Genomic DNA, 16,180 nt, shown 5'->3' with positions numbered 1-16,180 from the left:
AACATCCGCACCGTAACACAACATAAACACAACAGAACAAATACCCAAAACCCCTTGCAGCACTAACTCTTCCGGGACGCTACAATATACACCCGCTGTTGTCTGTCTATCTGTGTTGGCCCTGCGATGAGGTGGCGACTTGTCCAGGGTGTACCCCGCCTTCCGTCTGATTGTAGCTGAGATAGGCTCCAGCGACCCCCGCCACCCCGGAGGGAATAAGCGGTAGAAAATGGATGGATGGATGTACCGAGTACAAAGTTGTAACAACAAGTTCATTCACAGACAGTCCCATTATAAAGTGTTTATGAACAAGGGCAAAGCGATGGTGCCAAATGTATTTGTGGTGACCTGCCAAAGACCTCCATTATGGCACAAGTCCTATGGGCAGAACTCAAGTTAACACTGGCAGGGAAATAGAAGTTCAGAACATTCAAAGAGAGATGATCTCATCCCATTAATATAAATGCATATCCTTAATGAATATGCATTGTTAATTATGGTTAATTAAACACATATCTTGTTTAAAGCCTTTTTAAACTACCTGGCGGTTGTCTCTCCTACTGTATGTAAATTATAATTAGGTATTATTTTGTGTTTATCATTTTATTATTATATGGAAAGCCATAAGTGTTTACATTTTGCTTTATATTTATTATTTTACTTATTTTTTGCCTGTTTTTTTTATTTGTTTTGTATCATCCCGTGAGGTGTATATTACTTCTTTTTTTTTTTTTTTTGGTTCGGTTTGTACTTCATGAAGTTTTGCACTTGTTGTGTTTTTTTGTATGTTTTTTTTGTTTGTTTTAATTATATTTGGATGTAATTGTTGGTTTATATGATATCCCTTAAAGGCCTACTGAAATGAATTTTTTTAATTTAAACGGGAATAGCAGATCCATTCTATGTGTCATACTTGATCATTTCGCGATATTGCCATATTTTTGCTGAACGGATTTAGTAGAGAAAATCGACGATAAAGTTCGCAACTTTTGCTCGCTGATAAAAAAAAGCCTTGCCTGTACCGGAAGTAGCGTGACGTCACAGGAGCTAGTATTCCTCACAATTCCCAGTTGTTTACAATGGAGCGAGAGATTCGGAGCGACAAAGCGACGATTACCCCATTAATTTGAGCGAGGATGAAAGATTCGTAGATGAGGAACGTTACAGTGAAGGACTCGAGAGGCAGTGATGGACGTATCTTTTTTCGCTCTGACCGTAACTTAGGTACAAGCTGGCTCAATGGATTCCACACTCTCTCCTTTTTCTATTGTGGATCACGGATTTGTATTTTAAACCACCTCGGATACTATATCCTCTTGAAAATGAGAGTCGAGCACGCGAAATGGACATTTAAAGTGACTTTTATCTCCACGACAATACATCGGTGACACACTTAGCTACTGAGCTAACGTGATAGCATCGTTCTCAAATGAAGATAGAAACAAAAGAAATAAACCCCTGACTGGAAGGATAGACAGAAGATCAACAATACTATTAAACCATGTACATGTAACTACACGGTTAAAAATTCTCAGCCTGGTAAGGCTTAACAATGCTGTTGCTAACGACGCTAAGGCTAATTTAGCAACTTAGCAACCGGACCTCACAGACCTATGATAAAAACATTAGCGCTCCATCTACGCCAGCCAGCCCTCATCTTCCCATCAACAGCCGTGCTCACCTGCGTTCCAGCGATCGACGGCGCGACGAAGGACTTCATCCGTGGGTTTGGCGGCAAGCATCGGCTAGGCGTAGTAAGTAGTCGTTGTTGTGTTGCTGTAAGTATTGTACTTAGCCGCTAATACACCGATCGATCCCACCTACAACGTTCTTCTTTGCAGCCTCCATTGTTCATTAAAGAAATTGCAAAAGATTCACCAACACAGATGTCCAGAATACTGTGGAATTTTGTCGAAGAAAACAAGATGTTTTTGTATCGGGTCGATGGGGTACAACCACTTCTGTGGATTTTGTGACATCATGCGCATAAATCATATCCAAAGGAGTTTTTCAACCGGAAGTGTGGCGGGAATTTTAAAATTGCACTTTATAAGTTAACCCGGCCGTATTGGCATGTGTTTCAATGTTAAGATTTCATCATTGATATATAAACTATCAGACTGCGTGGTCGGTAGTAGTGGGTTTCAGTAGGCCTTTAAGTAAGACTTTGTATTATGTTGAAGGGGGCAGGAAAATATAAGATTTTTCTTCATCCTGCTCCTTCTCAGGCATTGGTGTGTAAATGTATAATTGAATAATTGAGGTATAATTGTCTATCGATCAAAGATGCACATCAATGAAAGAGATAAATAAAAATTAAATGAAAAAAATGAAAATTATCATCTGTTGTGTAAAAAAAAATCAAAAATCAAAACCAATGAATAAAGAGGTGAAGATGCTTTACGAAACGTATTGTCTCAAATCATCAAGCTTTAATGTGCCTTTTCCTCTTTCAGCTCCGCCTACGTCTCGTACGGCGGTCTCCTCATGAGACTGCAGGGAGACGCCAACAACCTCCACGGTTTCGAGGTGGACTCTCGGGTGTATCTCCTCATGAAGAAACTGGCCTTCTAAAGCCCATTCTTCCCCCGTGACAGTCGACATTAGTACAATTACGCAGAATTTCGAAAGGGCTTACCAAGAATCATGTAACATGGACTATTTTTATAATGGAAAAAAAAAGAGCTGGACTAATTTGACTGTGACACTTAGGAATTTCAGAAAATCTGCTGATTATCTGTAAATAGACTTTTTTTTTTTACATGACTGTTTTTTTGATACTCTACATCTTTATTCATTTTGTGGCTTCAAAATTATGGCTGTCTTCAAATTTATTACAGCTTTGAAATTGATAGCGTATTTTTCCTTTGATATGTTGTATTACAACAATATTAGCATTAAAAGGTTTATTATCATCTGCCTTCTGTGCTACTGTACAGTACACTGAACCTTGGGATTATAAACAAGTCTGTTTTATTTTATTAAAACAATATTTTCTAATAGGAGTCATTTTCGCTGTACTTTTTTATGTTATAGTGTTTATCAATGTATATGTAGTGTTTCATGATGATACATAATATTGGCAATCAGCATGCATATTTGTTGCTGGTGCTAGTGGAGATGTGCAATGTCACTGTTGACAGTGCAGTGCTTGTACTAGGGGAGTATTTAGTCACTTGGGACCCTTCACATAACAAAAAATAACAGTAATTTACCATGTTGTTAGAAACTACCATGCAATCTGGGTTATAGCTTGCATGCACCTCAACCCCACCCTGCCCACCTCATTCTCCTCATGCTCTCTCAGGGAGAGCATGTCCCAAATTCCAAACTGCTGTTTTGAGGCATGTTAAAAAAATCATGCACTTTGTGACTTCAATAATTAATATGGCAGTGCCATGTCGGCATTTTTTTCCCATAACTTGAGTTGATTTATTTTGGAAAACCTTGTTACATTGTTTAATGCATCCAGCAGGGCATCACAACAAAATTAGGCATATAAATGTGTTAATTCCACCACTGTATATATCGGTATCGGTTGATATCGGAATCGGTAATTAAGAGTTGGGGAATATCGGATATCGGCAAAAAAGCCATTATCGGACATCTCTACATAGAACATAACTTTATTGTCATTGCACCTGAAAAAGGTTGAAAGAAAATGTAAACATTGGGGCAGGAGAAAGAGAAAAAAGGAACTCTTAAACTAAGCTCAGAAAAACTTATGTTACAACACACAAAACTGGAGACTTGCAATGGGGGAGAAGGAGGCATCCGGCCCGAAGCTGCATCCATCAGGGGCGCTGCTCAGTTGTACGTCATACCGTGATGGGGGAAGCGTTGAAGGTGTGCAATTGTGAGTGTTGTGTATGTGTACGTATCTGTACATTGCAAAAAGTCAGTGTTCAAAAACAAGAAAAAAAAAACAAAAAGTAGGGGTATTTTATTTGAACTAAGCAAAATTATCTGCCAATAGAACAAGAACATTTGGCTTGTCAAGACTTTCCAAAACAAGTAAAATGAGCTAACCTCAATGAACCCATAAATACCTTAAAATAAGTATATTCTCACTAATAACAACTGTACTACTATATGAGTACGTATTTTCTATTGTTTCATTGAAATTAAAACCGCAAAGTCCATTTGGCTGTCATCTGTTTTTATATGAGACACAATTGTGTCAAAGTCATGATTTTTTTTTTACATGCTTGAAATAAGAAAGTATTACTTTACAAAAGTAGTTGTATACTTGTGAGTGTTGATGACACAGCTTTGCAACAGTTGATATTCTAGTTTCAAGCATGTTTTACCCAATATAGGTCATAACATCTCAGCAACAAGCTGTAATATCTTACTGAGATCATTTAGGAGCAAAACCCTTAAAACAAGTAAAACACTAACATAAAATCTGCTTAGTGAGAAGAATTATCTTATCAGACAGAAAATAAGCAAATATTACCCTTATTTGAGATATTTAATCTTACTTACATTTCAATTTTTGCAGTGTACGGTGTAGTATGGTTTTACGTCCGTGTTTTAGAAAACCTAAAAAATTGTGTTCCTGATCGGCTGAGGACAATTTAGTCCTCAGCATAGTGCTGCCTGTGTTTATACATTTACAATAGTCGCCACTAAATGTGGACACTCGAGTTAACATTTAACTAAGGGTGACGCGGAAAGAAGCATAGTGTTTTTTTGCGTGGAATTCCACCACAATGTCACTTGTGTGTGTAATGGATGTCACAGGATGGTGAGTAACACTGCAAAAAGGCTTAGACGTGTGTATGTAAAAGTGGAATCCGAAAAAAGAAAAGCTGACAAGGGATTTGCCACTTGTCCAATATCCTCACAACAAGATTGTAATAGTTAATTAACACGTGCAACAATTGAAAATTATTTGTCCTGGGTAGTGAAAATAAATAAATATAATAAATGTCTAGCCTCAGTGAGAAATGATTTGAATGAAGTAGAACTCAAGACTCTACACAACTATTTTCCAAGTAACTGCAAGCTAGCAATCGATGGTGCTGGTTAGATGAAAATAAAACATTCAAAAAGAGTTCAGACTTAGACAAACTTTATTAGCCCCCAAGGAAAATTGTTGTCCCTCACCACTTAGCCCCTTGAATGTTTCCGCTTTTCTCTATGGTGGTTTTTGAGACTGTTTTCCCAGCTGGCCTGCAAGCCTCGAGACGAAGTGGCTGGGGAAAGAGAAGACTAGGCTTCTCTGCTTAGGCTGCTGCCCCCGCGACCCAACCTCGGACACGCGGAAAAAGATGGATGTTTTTGGCAAATATATTTATTTTAAAAAATTGTTTCACGGTCCCTTGCTGTTTTTACATTTGACTATGGCCTATAATTAGTCCAAAAATATGCATGTTGAAGCAAATCTGACATTTTTTGTTTGTTTAAATTAAGCATTTTCCATCTGAAATTAAATGTCTAAACAACTTAAAATAACAGATGTAAGGCATTGTACTGTATTGCAAAGCAGATCATCATCAAACAAGTTGCAGTGTTTTCACAGCTTAGTGGTTGTGTTTAATCAATCAATCAATCAATCAATCAGCTTTATTTGTCCATTCTTACATGTACAAGACACATAAGAACTGAAATTACATTTTCGGCACAATCCCGCTAAGAGCAGACATACGTTACAGGGAGACAAGACGGGACCGCCAACGGATCAGCCTCACTTAGGCGCTCCTTAAAAAGGTGGGAAAAAGGTGACATTGGGGAAGGGGGGAAGTAAAAAAAAATATCAGTCTGAGGCTGGACCCTCAGGAATGGTCCAGACTGAGTCCGAGGAAAAAAACCTCACATAGCATGGCACACATAAACATGGTACATGTAATCACAACAACTCGCAACAGAGTCATCCAACAGGGCTTTGGAGGCCGGCAGCTGCTGTTGAGCGCTGCTCAGCCCCCACAACCCCGGAGGAATTAAGCAGTGGTGAAGGCGTTGATTTGGGGAGGGGTGTGTGCGTGCATGTATGCCCAATTAACTTGGGTGAGATGTTGGAATTGTCTTTATGGGCCGAGGCCGGCCCCAAGAGTTCAAGAGTTCAAGAGTCCGACCCAGGTGCTTTTGAAAAAAAGGGAAAGGTCAAAAGCGTCCATCTTTGAGGAGTCCTCAGGGGAGTGTTTTCAAACAGCCTGTTCCTCAAGGCCATTCGAGGGAGTCAAATCGTAGATTAAGATGTTGTTTTTTCTTCGAGCAGTCAAAACAATGACATTCCTGCTCTGTATGCTGGCTCTGACAATTCCAATTTATTCTTTCTATAACTTCATCAAGATGGAATCTACCTTGCGATTCAAATCAGCAATCGCTCCAGTCTGTGATCCCACAGCACGACCCAATCCTTCCATTGCGTTGAACAGCCTGTTGGCCCCTTGAGTGGCTGCCATCGTCTTCCGAATTTGACGATACACCAGAGCAATGCCCAGCCCAATCAGCAAATGCCCTGCGATCACAGCTCCAAATAGGTAGATGTCTTCCACGTCCTCGATGGAAAGGACTGAGAGGCACATGATTCTCCAAGTATTCCAGGAATCTCTCACGTACCCCGCAGCAATGGTTCCATCAGGGCAGCCAGGCTCCCCCGAACCTCTTTTCCTTGTCGAAAAGACTGTGTCAATTGCGTCGAGAGTCCAGTTGATCAAATTCATTTTGATGTTTAGATTTGAGGACAGCTCAAGAAAAGAGGCTTCAAAATAGTTCAGACAAGACAAAAACAAAGAGAGCAAGCAGGGAAGGAGGGAGCGGAGAAAAATTAATATATTGCAGTATTTGTTATTTTTATTACAATTTAATTTTCTATGGTTATGTCTCCTATATTGGAAAAAAAACAAGTGTAAAGGTGAGTATAGGGGTGGGATTTCATGTCCATAGTGTTTTACTACTGATTAAAACAACATTGAGAAGGGTCAAACAGTTTTTTATGCTCCCAACTATAAAAACAACATTTATTTATTAATAAGAATTCCAACATGGCGGAAATTCACTTATTATGGTCGGGTCTGGAACCAGTTAACAGTTTTAAATGATAGACGACTCAAACTAAATAAATGTAATTTATACAGCACTTCTCACAATCAAACACGCATACAGCATGATGCAACAACGGGAACATTGCAAATAAAATAATAAACATAACAAAATAATATTTTATATAAAATAAGGTAAAATATGTGTTAGATTACAAGGCAATGCATATATTGTATTGTGCACTTATATTGCCATACATTAGCTAGTGTGGGGGAACACATATAAGAGTAACATAAAGGCATTGTATTAACTACAGAAAAGAGCTATAAGGATTATTCATAAAGTAGATTACTTAGAACACACTAACATATTATTTATTAATTGTGGTTTATTGAAATTACAGGATCTAGTAAAGTTACAGACATTAATGTGTTATGTTTAAGGATAAAAGTAAAAAAATACCAGCAAATTGACAAAACATGTTTGTCATCACTTCCGAGAATGAAGAGCATAGAAGAAAAGGTCATTTCCAACATCAGTATTCAAGGACAACTTTAAAACAAATGTGTATATCAGTGGTGAGGGTTAAACTATGAAATTCTCTTTACAATGAGATAAAATATTGTAGAAATATATTCCATTGAAAAAAAAATATAAAGACAGAACAATAAGATCATATGGACAGCCATAAGTGTTTACATTTTGCTTTATATTTATTATTTTCTTATTTTTTGTCTGGTTTTGTATTTGTTTCGTATCATCCCGTGAGGTGTATATTACTTTTTTTGTTCGGTTTGTACTTCATGAAGTTTTGCACTTGTTTTTGTTTTTGTTTTCATTATTATTTGGATGTATTTGTTTGGTTTGTATGCTTGTGAATCTGGGCTATCCATTAAGTAAGACTACTTTTTATGTTGAAGGTGGCAAGAAATATAAGATTTTCTTCCTCCTGTTCCTTCTCAAGCATAGGTGTGTAAATATGTGTTTAGTTGCTAACGTTTACTTGTCTATTGATGAAAAATGCACATCAATGAAGGAGATAAATACAAAATGAATGAATGAATGAAAATTAAATATATCACAGAAAGGCACACTTAGGCCGCCTTTTAAAAATTTCAACAGAAATTACAAGAAAAATAACAGTATTAAAAGCAAGAGGAAAATTAACAATATTAATCAAAAAAGCAATGACATGATAGAACTACTGTTGAAATGGTAGAATATAGAATGAAATAGATTATGCAGTATTTGCATAATTAAAATTAGATAAGTGCAATAAGACGAGGAAATAATAATAAAGTACATTTACACTAAAAAGAGAGACATTACAGTACAATAATAACGTGCAAACGTACAAATAAACTTTAAATTAACTATTTTTCTGTTTTTATTCTTGTATTTCGTTGACTGAATTGTCATTTCGAGGTTTATTTTATTATTTATTTTATTTTTTTGAATTTTATAAACCTTTATTTATAAGCTGCAACATTTACAAACAATGAGGCACATAAGTGCAATAAGATGAGGAAATAATAATAAAGTACATTTACACTAAAAAAGAGAGACATTACAGTAAAATAATAACATGCAAACGTACAAATAAACTTTAAATTAACTCTTTTTCTGTTTTTATTCTTATATTTTGTTGAACGAATTGTCATTTCAGGGTTTATTTTATGTTTTATTTTATTTTGTTATTATTACTATTTTTTAATTTTATAAAACTTTATTTATAAACTGCAACATTTACAAACAATGAGGCACATAAGTGCAATAAGATGAGAAAATAATGAAAATCAAGTACATTTACACTAAAAAGAGAGACATTACAGTATAATAATAACGTGCAAACGTACAAATAAACTTTAAATTAACTCTTTTTCTGTTTTTATTTTATTTTATTATTATTATATTTTTTAATTTTATAAAACTTTATTTATAAACTGCAATATTTACAAACAATGAGGCACATAAGTGCAATAAGATGAGAAAATAATGAAAATAAAGTACATTTACACTAAAAAGAGAGACATTACAGTACAATAATAACGTGCAAACGTACAAATAAACTTTAAATTAACTCTTTTTCTGTTTTTATTCTTATATTTCGTTGACCGAATTGTCATTTCGGGGTTTATTTTATTTTATTTTTTTGAATTTTATAAACCTTTATTTATAAACTGCAACATTTACAAACAATGAGGCACATAGGTGCAATAAGACGAGGAAATAATGAAAATAAAGTATATTTACACTAAAAAGAGAGACATTACAGTACAATAATAACGTGCAAACATACAAATAAACTTTGAATTAACTCTTTTTCTGTTTTTATTTTTATATTTCGTTGACTGAATTGTCGTTTCGGGGTTTATTTTATTTTATTTATTTTATTTTATTATTCTTTTTTTTTTTAAATTTTCCATCCATCCATTTTCTACCGCTTATTCCCTTCGGGGTCGCGGGGGGCGCAGGAGCCTATCTCAGCCACAATCGGGCGGAAGGCGGGGTACATTTTATAAAACGTTATTTATAAACATCGAGAGGAGCCAGATGAGGTGGTTCGGGCATCTGTTCAGGATGCCACCCGAACGCCTCCCTAGGGAGGTGTTTAGGGCACGTCCGATTGGTAGGAGGCCACGGGGAAGACCCAGGACACGTTGGGAAGACTATGTCCCCCGGCTGGCCTGGGAACGCCTTGGGATCCCCCGGGAAGAGCTCGACGAAGTGGCTGGGGAGAGGAAAGTCTGGGCTTCCCTGATTAGGCTGCTGCCCCCGCGACCCGACCTCGGATAAGCGGAAGATGGATGGATGGATGGGTTATTTATAAACTGCAACATTTACAAACAATCTAGATATAATAATAATCAAAATAAGTACAAAAACAGTACTAATCAGCGCCAGGGGGTATATATATATATATATATATATATATATATATATATATATATATATATATATATATATATATATACATATATATATATATAACAAAGTGCAAAGCCATAGGATCACACAAGTTCAGTAAATAATTTAAATTTGGAACACAGCATCATCTTATGTTGAAGAGGTTCATTTAGCCTACCTTCATCAGAGGTGTCACGTGATGTTAGAGTGACGTCGTCTGTGACGTCACAGACGACGTCACGCTAACACTTCTTTTCACAGCTTTTTGGTTGTTAGAGGTAGAGAGTGTTTCAACGCGGAGTTCTAATTTTTTAAATGCACAAAAAAACAGGTCGGGTATTGAGAAACTTACATTAATGAATATAAAACTTAGCCAATAGTATAATGAGGTTGCAAAGGTAAAATTCCTAATTTTGGAGTTTAAAAATCAATCCCAAATTAGGATCTGGACGGGAGGTGAATCCGCGTCTGTGATTGGTCGAGGTGTAACCAGATACCCGGAAGTGATGTAGATGAGTTTAAAATGCGCAGGAGAAGCTCTTGCGTGACATTCTTTCACATTAAGGTGCAGCCACTTCTTATTCTTCTTGGATTTAGGATTGTCCCACCAACAGAAACAGTCTTCGCGTTATTCCTGTGTAATGTGTTTTATATCACGTTCCTACAGAACGCAACACGACCAGGACTAATTGGAAGCAACGCACTCAGGATTATGTTGACTGAGGACACATGTAGGACATCTAAATAACTCACAATAATGTGAACAGTCGTCTTGTCACGATGGATAATGGACGGAAAAGGAAGCTAACATTTTTTACCATCGGACTCATCTTCCTGTTGAGCGGCGTGGAATATGGTAAATATGTCTTTGAAAACGCTCACGTTTGCTTTTGTATTTACTAAACCAGTGGTCCACAACCACCGGTCTCTATCCATCTATATCTATATATATTTATATATATATCTCTCTATATATATATCTATATATAGATATAGATATTATATCTATATATAGATATAGATATACAGTGAATAAAATAAGTATTTGAACACCCTGCTATTTTGCAAGTTCTCCCACTTAGAAATCATGGAGGGGTCTGGAATGTTCATGGTAGGTGCATGTCCACTGTATGAGAGATAACCTAAAAAGAAAAAAATCCAGAAATCACAATCTATGATTTTTTAAACAATTTATTTGTGTGATAAAGCTGAAAATAAGTATTTGAACACCAACATTAAAGGCCTACTGAAATAATTTTTTTAAATTTAAACGCGGATAGCAGATCCATTCTATGTGTCATACTTGATAATTTCGCGATATTGCCATATTTTTGCTGAAAGGATTTAGTAGAGAACATCGACGATAAAGTTTTGGTCGCTGATAAAAAAAAGCCTTGCCTGTACCGGAAGTAGCGTGACGTCGCAGGTTGAAAGGCTCCTCACATTTCCCCATTGTTTACAATGCAGCGAGAGCGATTCGGACCGAGAAAGCGACGATTACCACATTAATTTGAGCGAGGATGAAAGATTTGTGGATGAGGAACGTGAGAGTGAAGGACTAGAGTGCAGTGCACAAACCCGGACAGGAATACAATTGGAAATGCCGTGAGTCAGCCCTTCGCTTTGTCTGTGCTAATAGTTGAAACTGCAGTCAAGAGGGCCTTTTACACCACAGGAACTTTAGGAAGACTGCAAGTGTGTTCTACTATTCAACATTCCTAAGTACATAGATCGACCGCAATCAAATTCCAAACGGCTCGTATGGAGCAACTTTGAAAGAAGGCAAGTTTGTTGTATAAATATCCCAGTCATGCCTCCATGGTTAAATTTGAATTTTTCATGACTTAGGCTTAGACAAGCTTTAATGATCCACAAGGGAAATTGTTCATATGACTTCTGGGTATCCTAACTATAACATGATGAAAACAAGCTCACTAAGAAGTGACAAAATCAGTTTTCTCACCCCCAACGCCCAGTGAGTCATCGTTCAGTTTTGGTGCATCAGTTCATTGTCAACTTCCACAGCCACACAATAGTTACACGACTCCAACACACAGCGTCTCAAGACTGGAACAGTTCATGTTGCTTTATTCTCTATGGGTTAATATTTCACATTTATAGGTCTAATAGTTTAACTTAATTATGTCTGTTTGATAACCACAGTAAGACAATAGATATTGGAATGTGTGCTAGCTTGATAAGCACGTTGACTAGACTATGCTGCGTTTCAGTTACTTCGGAAGTTGGAAGTCAGAGCTGGGAATGACGTCACAGCCGAGTTGTGAGCATTCAAGTTACAATGTCGGAAATCATTTGATTGATTGATTGAAGCTTTTATTAGTAGATTGCACAGTTCAGTACATACTCCGTACAATTGACCACTAAATGGTAACACCCGAATAAGTTTTTCAACTTGTTTAAGTCAGGGTCCACGTAAATCAATTCATGGTAAAATATCAAAATGGCCACATTCACGAAAGCTATGTGTGCGAATACCTTGTTAAAATATAAAAAACTATGGGAAAATATACATTCTTTCTGCAACCTTCAAACATGGTGGATTAAGAGGAAACAGACGCTATTGTAAGCTATGGACAGCGTATATACCACATGAATGAAATATAGTTTAAGCTACTTTGACCTTACCACATATAAATGTACGTTGCTGATTTATTGCGACAAAAACCTATCAAGAAGTGATAATAGCGGCTATTATAGAAGCGGATTGTATCGTTAACTTGCAGAGCATTCATCTCTGAAACAAACTAGGAGATAGTGAGAATGCTTCGACTTTCCGAGTCGGAAATCCATTCCAGTTGAAATTCCAACTAGGTACTCAGTATTTCCGACTTCCCAGTACAAATGGAACACACCAATAGTCTTAAATGATAGTTAGAATATTAGCTGGCCCATTAAACATTAAACCACTGCTACACAAACATATTGTATAAATATCAACATTTACCACTTAATTTGCATATTAAAAGAACCAATTAGCTATCGTTAATAGATCTTTAACATTCATATCTGTAGCTCAATAGTCACAACGCAGGCTGAGGTTGTTGTTCAGTTTTCAATGATCAGTTAATTTTTGACTCACAGCTGCAAGTTGATTCAGAAGTCGAGTCTTCGTCTAATGACGATGATTCAGTGAGATGCAAGCAGGGATGGGGTACCGAATCTAGCACTTTTTTTGGCACTGACCGAATCCCGCTGGTCCCATTGGGCACCGTTTGACATAAAGTCTAATGTTTCGGTAGCTTGGGTGCACGCGACATCACGCCTGGGTGCTGACTCAGCAGGCTCTGAGCTCTCCAATACTTGGCGATCACTCCAACAGCACTAAGAGCAGATTTTTAATGCCAACAAAGAGATTGACTAAAAAAAAACCGCTCCAACAGAAGTAAAGTAAGGCTCCACTTTCCAAAAATGCGCTAACTTAATGCTCAAATACATTGGCTTTGCCATTGACATGCTACTGATTAGCATTAGCCATTTCAACTTTTTCATTTCAACACCTTCATATCTGTTAATTAAAACTACAACTAAAATGTACGTTACAATCAAACAGCTGTTAGGTAATTGGTACAATACTTACAGTATTAACATTTTGTTGGGCGCAACCGACTGAACTGACCAACACATCATAAACTAACGTCTTGGACTTGCAGTTGCAAAAAAAAAAAAAAGCGCCATACTTGCAAATGATACTCACAAATTTGATAATGAAACAAGATATAACAAATGGACTGCAACTATCATAATCAGCTCGTTATTAAATATTGCAATAGAAAAAGGAGATTTTATCATCAAAAACAATTAATATTTATTAACACAGACAAAAGTACAGACAATCGGTACCGTTGAGTACCGGTATTGATTCTCAGATAAAAGTTTGGAGCGGGGCCCTTCCTCTTCCAACATGACTGTGCACCAGTGCACAAAGCAAGGTCCATAAAGACATGGCTGACAGAGTCTGGTGTGGATGAACTTGACTGGCCTGCACAGAGTCCTGACCTGAACCCGATAGAACACCTTTGGGATGAATTAGAACGGAGACTGAGAGCCAGGCCTCCTCGACCAACATCAGTGTGTGACTTCAACAATGCGCTTTCCCATAAACACACTCCGCAATCTTGTGGACAGCCTTCCCAGAAGAGTTGAAGCTGTAATAGTAGCAAAAGGTGGACCGACATCATATTGAACCCTATGGGTTAGGAATGGGATGGCACTTCAAGTTCATATGTGAGTCAAGGCAGGTGGCCAAATACTTTTGGCAATATAGTGTATATTGATGTTTTATGTTCAGAATAATCCCAATAGTTATTTTAATGAGAATGTCTAAGCTTGAACAGTAATGCACTCTCATTAGAAAATGTAGCTATAAACCAAGCCTTAATGACTTTAACATGATCACAAAATGAAGATTGTAGAGTAGCGATTGTGTTGCTGTTAAATAACTTAAATTTTTTCACTTGTAGTCAAAGTTGATGGGACCATTAGTTGGAGAATATTAGGTTTGCTGAGACATACAAAAAAAACGCTTGCGTTTTATTTGCTACCAGTCATGTAGAGTTGTAGTGGAGACATAGCTGCCCTATATAAAGAACAAAGCCAGCCAGCATGCCGTTTATATTTTATGTCTTTAATTGGTCGATATTTGGCCTTCATCAATTCTGATACGCACAATGTATAATTTCGGTTCATATTGTATGTCTGTACCATGCAAGACAAAGGTAACCCTCTCATTTCTCTCCTTAGCTGTGATACTTCCTACAATATGGAAGTATTTGCAAACACTAGATGCACCTCCGTACTTCCTGGGCTTGACCCTATCAGCATTCAGCCTGAGCGGCCTCCTGTCGGGCCCGCTGTTTGGTCACTGGTCCGACAGAACACGAACCACCAAGAATATAATCTTGTTTGCCAACCTTTTTGAGATTGTGGGTGAGTTCACGCCTCTCTTGCACTCATATTTAGCCTGTAAAAAGGAACACATTCTTTCTCTTGTTCTTCTGTGTTGACCTTCCTTTTCCTTTGACTCTATAGGTAACTTTATGTACTTTATGGGTTTCTCCAAGTGGCTCCTATTGTCAAGCAGACTGGTGGCAGGTAAGGCAAAAAAATAAATAAATAAAATAAAATTACCTGATGCTCTTTTATTTGTAATCAATTTGAACCTGAAGGTTGATAATCTTACTATTGACTCTAGTCTGCATCTAAGCACTGTCATGGCACCCTTGAGCAAAGTGCCTAACCATCCATCCATCCATTTTCTACCGCTTGTTCCTTACAGGGTCGCAGGGGGCACTTGAGCCTATCCATGCAGAACCTTTTCTGTCCTTGAGTTTTGCAATGCATGCTTTATAGAAATAAGAAGCAGAAGAAAATTTCTCTCCTAGGCCAGCTTTTTAACTGTACTGGTGCACTGGTTCAACAAAAAAAAAAACCCTGACCCAGTATTTACAACTGGGGGAAAGAACTGATGTTCAATATTTATTGATGTGCAATTTTTGCTTACAGCAATTGAGGATCCATTTTGCCTTTGTTTGTTTACCGTAATTTCCGGACTATAAGCCGCTACTTTTTCCCCTCGTTCTGGTCCCTGCGGCTTATACAACGGTGCGGCTTATTTACGGCCTGTTCTTCTCCGACACCGACAAAGAGGCTTTCGGTGGTTTTAGTACGCAGGAGGAAGACGATGACACAATGATTAAAGACTGACTTTTCATATACCGGTAGGCTGGTTATTTTGATAACGTACAGGCGAGCACTTTGTATTACTTTGCACCGTTGTATTATTTGTACTCTGCACGAATGCTGTTCGCCATGTCAAAGATGTGAAAGTTTGATTGAATGATTGAAAGATTTATAGTTAATAAATGGGACGCTTTGCGTTCCCAAACAGTCATCTCTGTCCCGACAATCCCCTCCGTGGTAGCAGGAACCCCTATATACTACGGTAATTACACATCAAAACCCTGCGGCTTATAGTCGGGTGCGGCTTATATATGGAGCAATCTGTATTTTCCCCTAAATTTAGCTGGTGCGGCTTATAGTCAGGTGCGGCTTATAGTCCGGAAATTACGGTACTTGTATATGATAACTTATGGACCTTCTAATTACAATAGTAAAAATAAAAGTTCATTGGGTTTTAAAGTACGGTGGCCTAGAAGTGCAAAACACATTTCATGAAACAAATTACAATCTCTGAAAACACAAAAACAAAAGAAGAATCAACTTGCAATTTCAGAAAACAAATTAACCCATAACACTTTACAAT

General features: G+C 37.3%; 2 protein-coding genes across 5 annotated transcripts in view; both read left to right on the top strand.

Moving 5' to 3' along the window:
* polr2h (RNA polymerase II, I and III subunit H) overlaps positions 1-2,987 on the top strand; it is an 89,088-nt gene extending 86,101 nt beyond the window's left edge. For 2 of the 3 annotated variants that reach the window (XM_062028044.1, XM_062028043.1), the window contains one exon: positions 2,457-2,987. In XM_062028044.1, the coding sequence (XP_061884028.1) occupies positions 2,457-2,574 (118 nt within the window). In that variant the 3' untranslated portion in view covers positions 2,575-2,987. The remainder of the gene's footprint in view (positions 1-2,456) is intronic. The other variant, XM_062028042.1, reaches the window with a different exon arrangement.
* A 7,365-nt stretch (positions 2,988-10,352) lies between these two features.
* Positions 10,353-16,180, top strand: part of mfsd8l1 (major facilitator superfamily domain containing 8-like 1) — a 31,043-nt gene continuing 25,215 nt past the window's right edge. The window contains exons 1-4 of one of the 2 annotated variants that reach the window (XM_062028036.1): positions 10,353-10,462; positions 10,565-10,753; positions 14,659-14,844; positions 14,947-15,009. In XM_062028036.1, the coding sequence (XP_061884020.1) occupies positions 10,678-10,753; positions 14,659-14,844; positions 14,947-15,009 (325 nt within the window). In that variant the 5' untranslated portion in view covers positions 10,353-10,462; positions 10,565-10,677. Of the gene's footprint in view, positions 10,754-14,658; positions 14,845-14,946; positions 15,010-16,180 lie in introns of both variants that reach the window. The other variant, XM_062028035.1, reaches the window with a different exon arrangement.

This window comes from Entelurus aequoreus, linkage group LG19, assembly GCF_033978785.1.
Source record: "Entelurus aequoreus isolate RoL-2023_Sb linkage group LG19, RoL_Eaeq_v1.1, whole genome shotgun sequence".
Lineage (NCBI taxonomy): Eukaryota > Metazoa > Chordata > Actinopteri > Syngnathiformes > Syngnathidae > Entelurus > Entelurus aequoreus.
The sequence above is the reverse complement of the archived record's forward strand: the minus strand, read 5'-3'. Positions and strand labels throughout refer to the sequence as shown.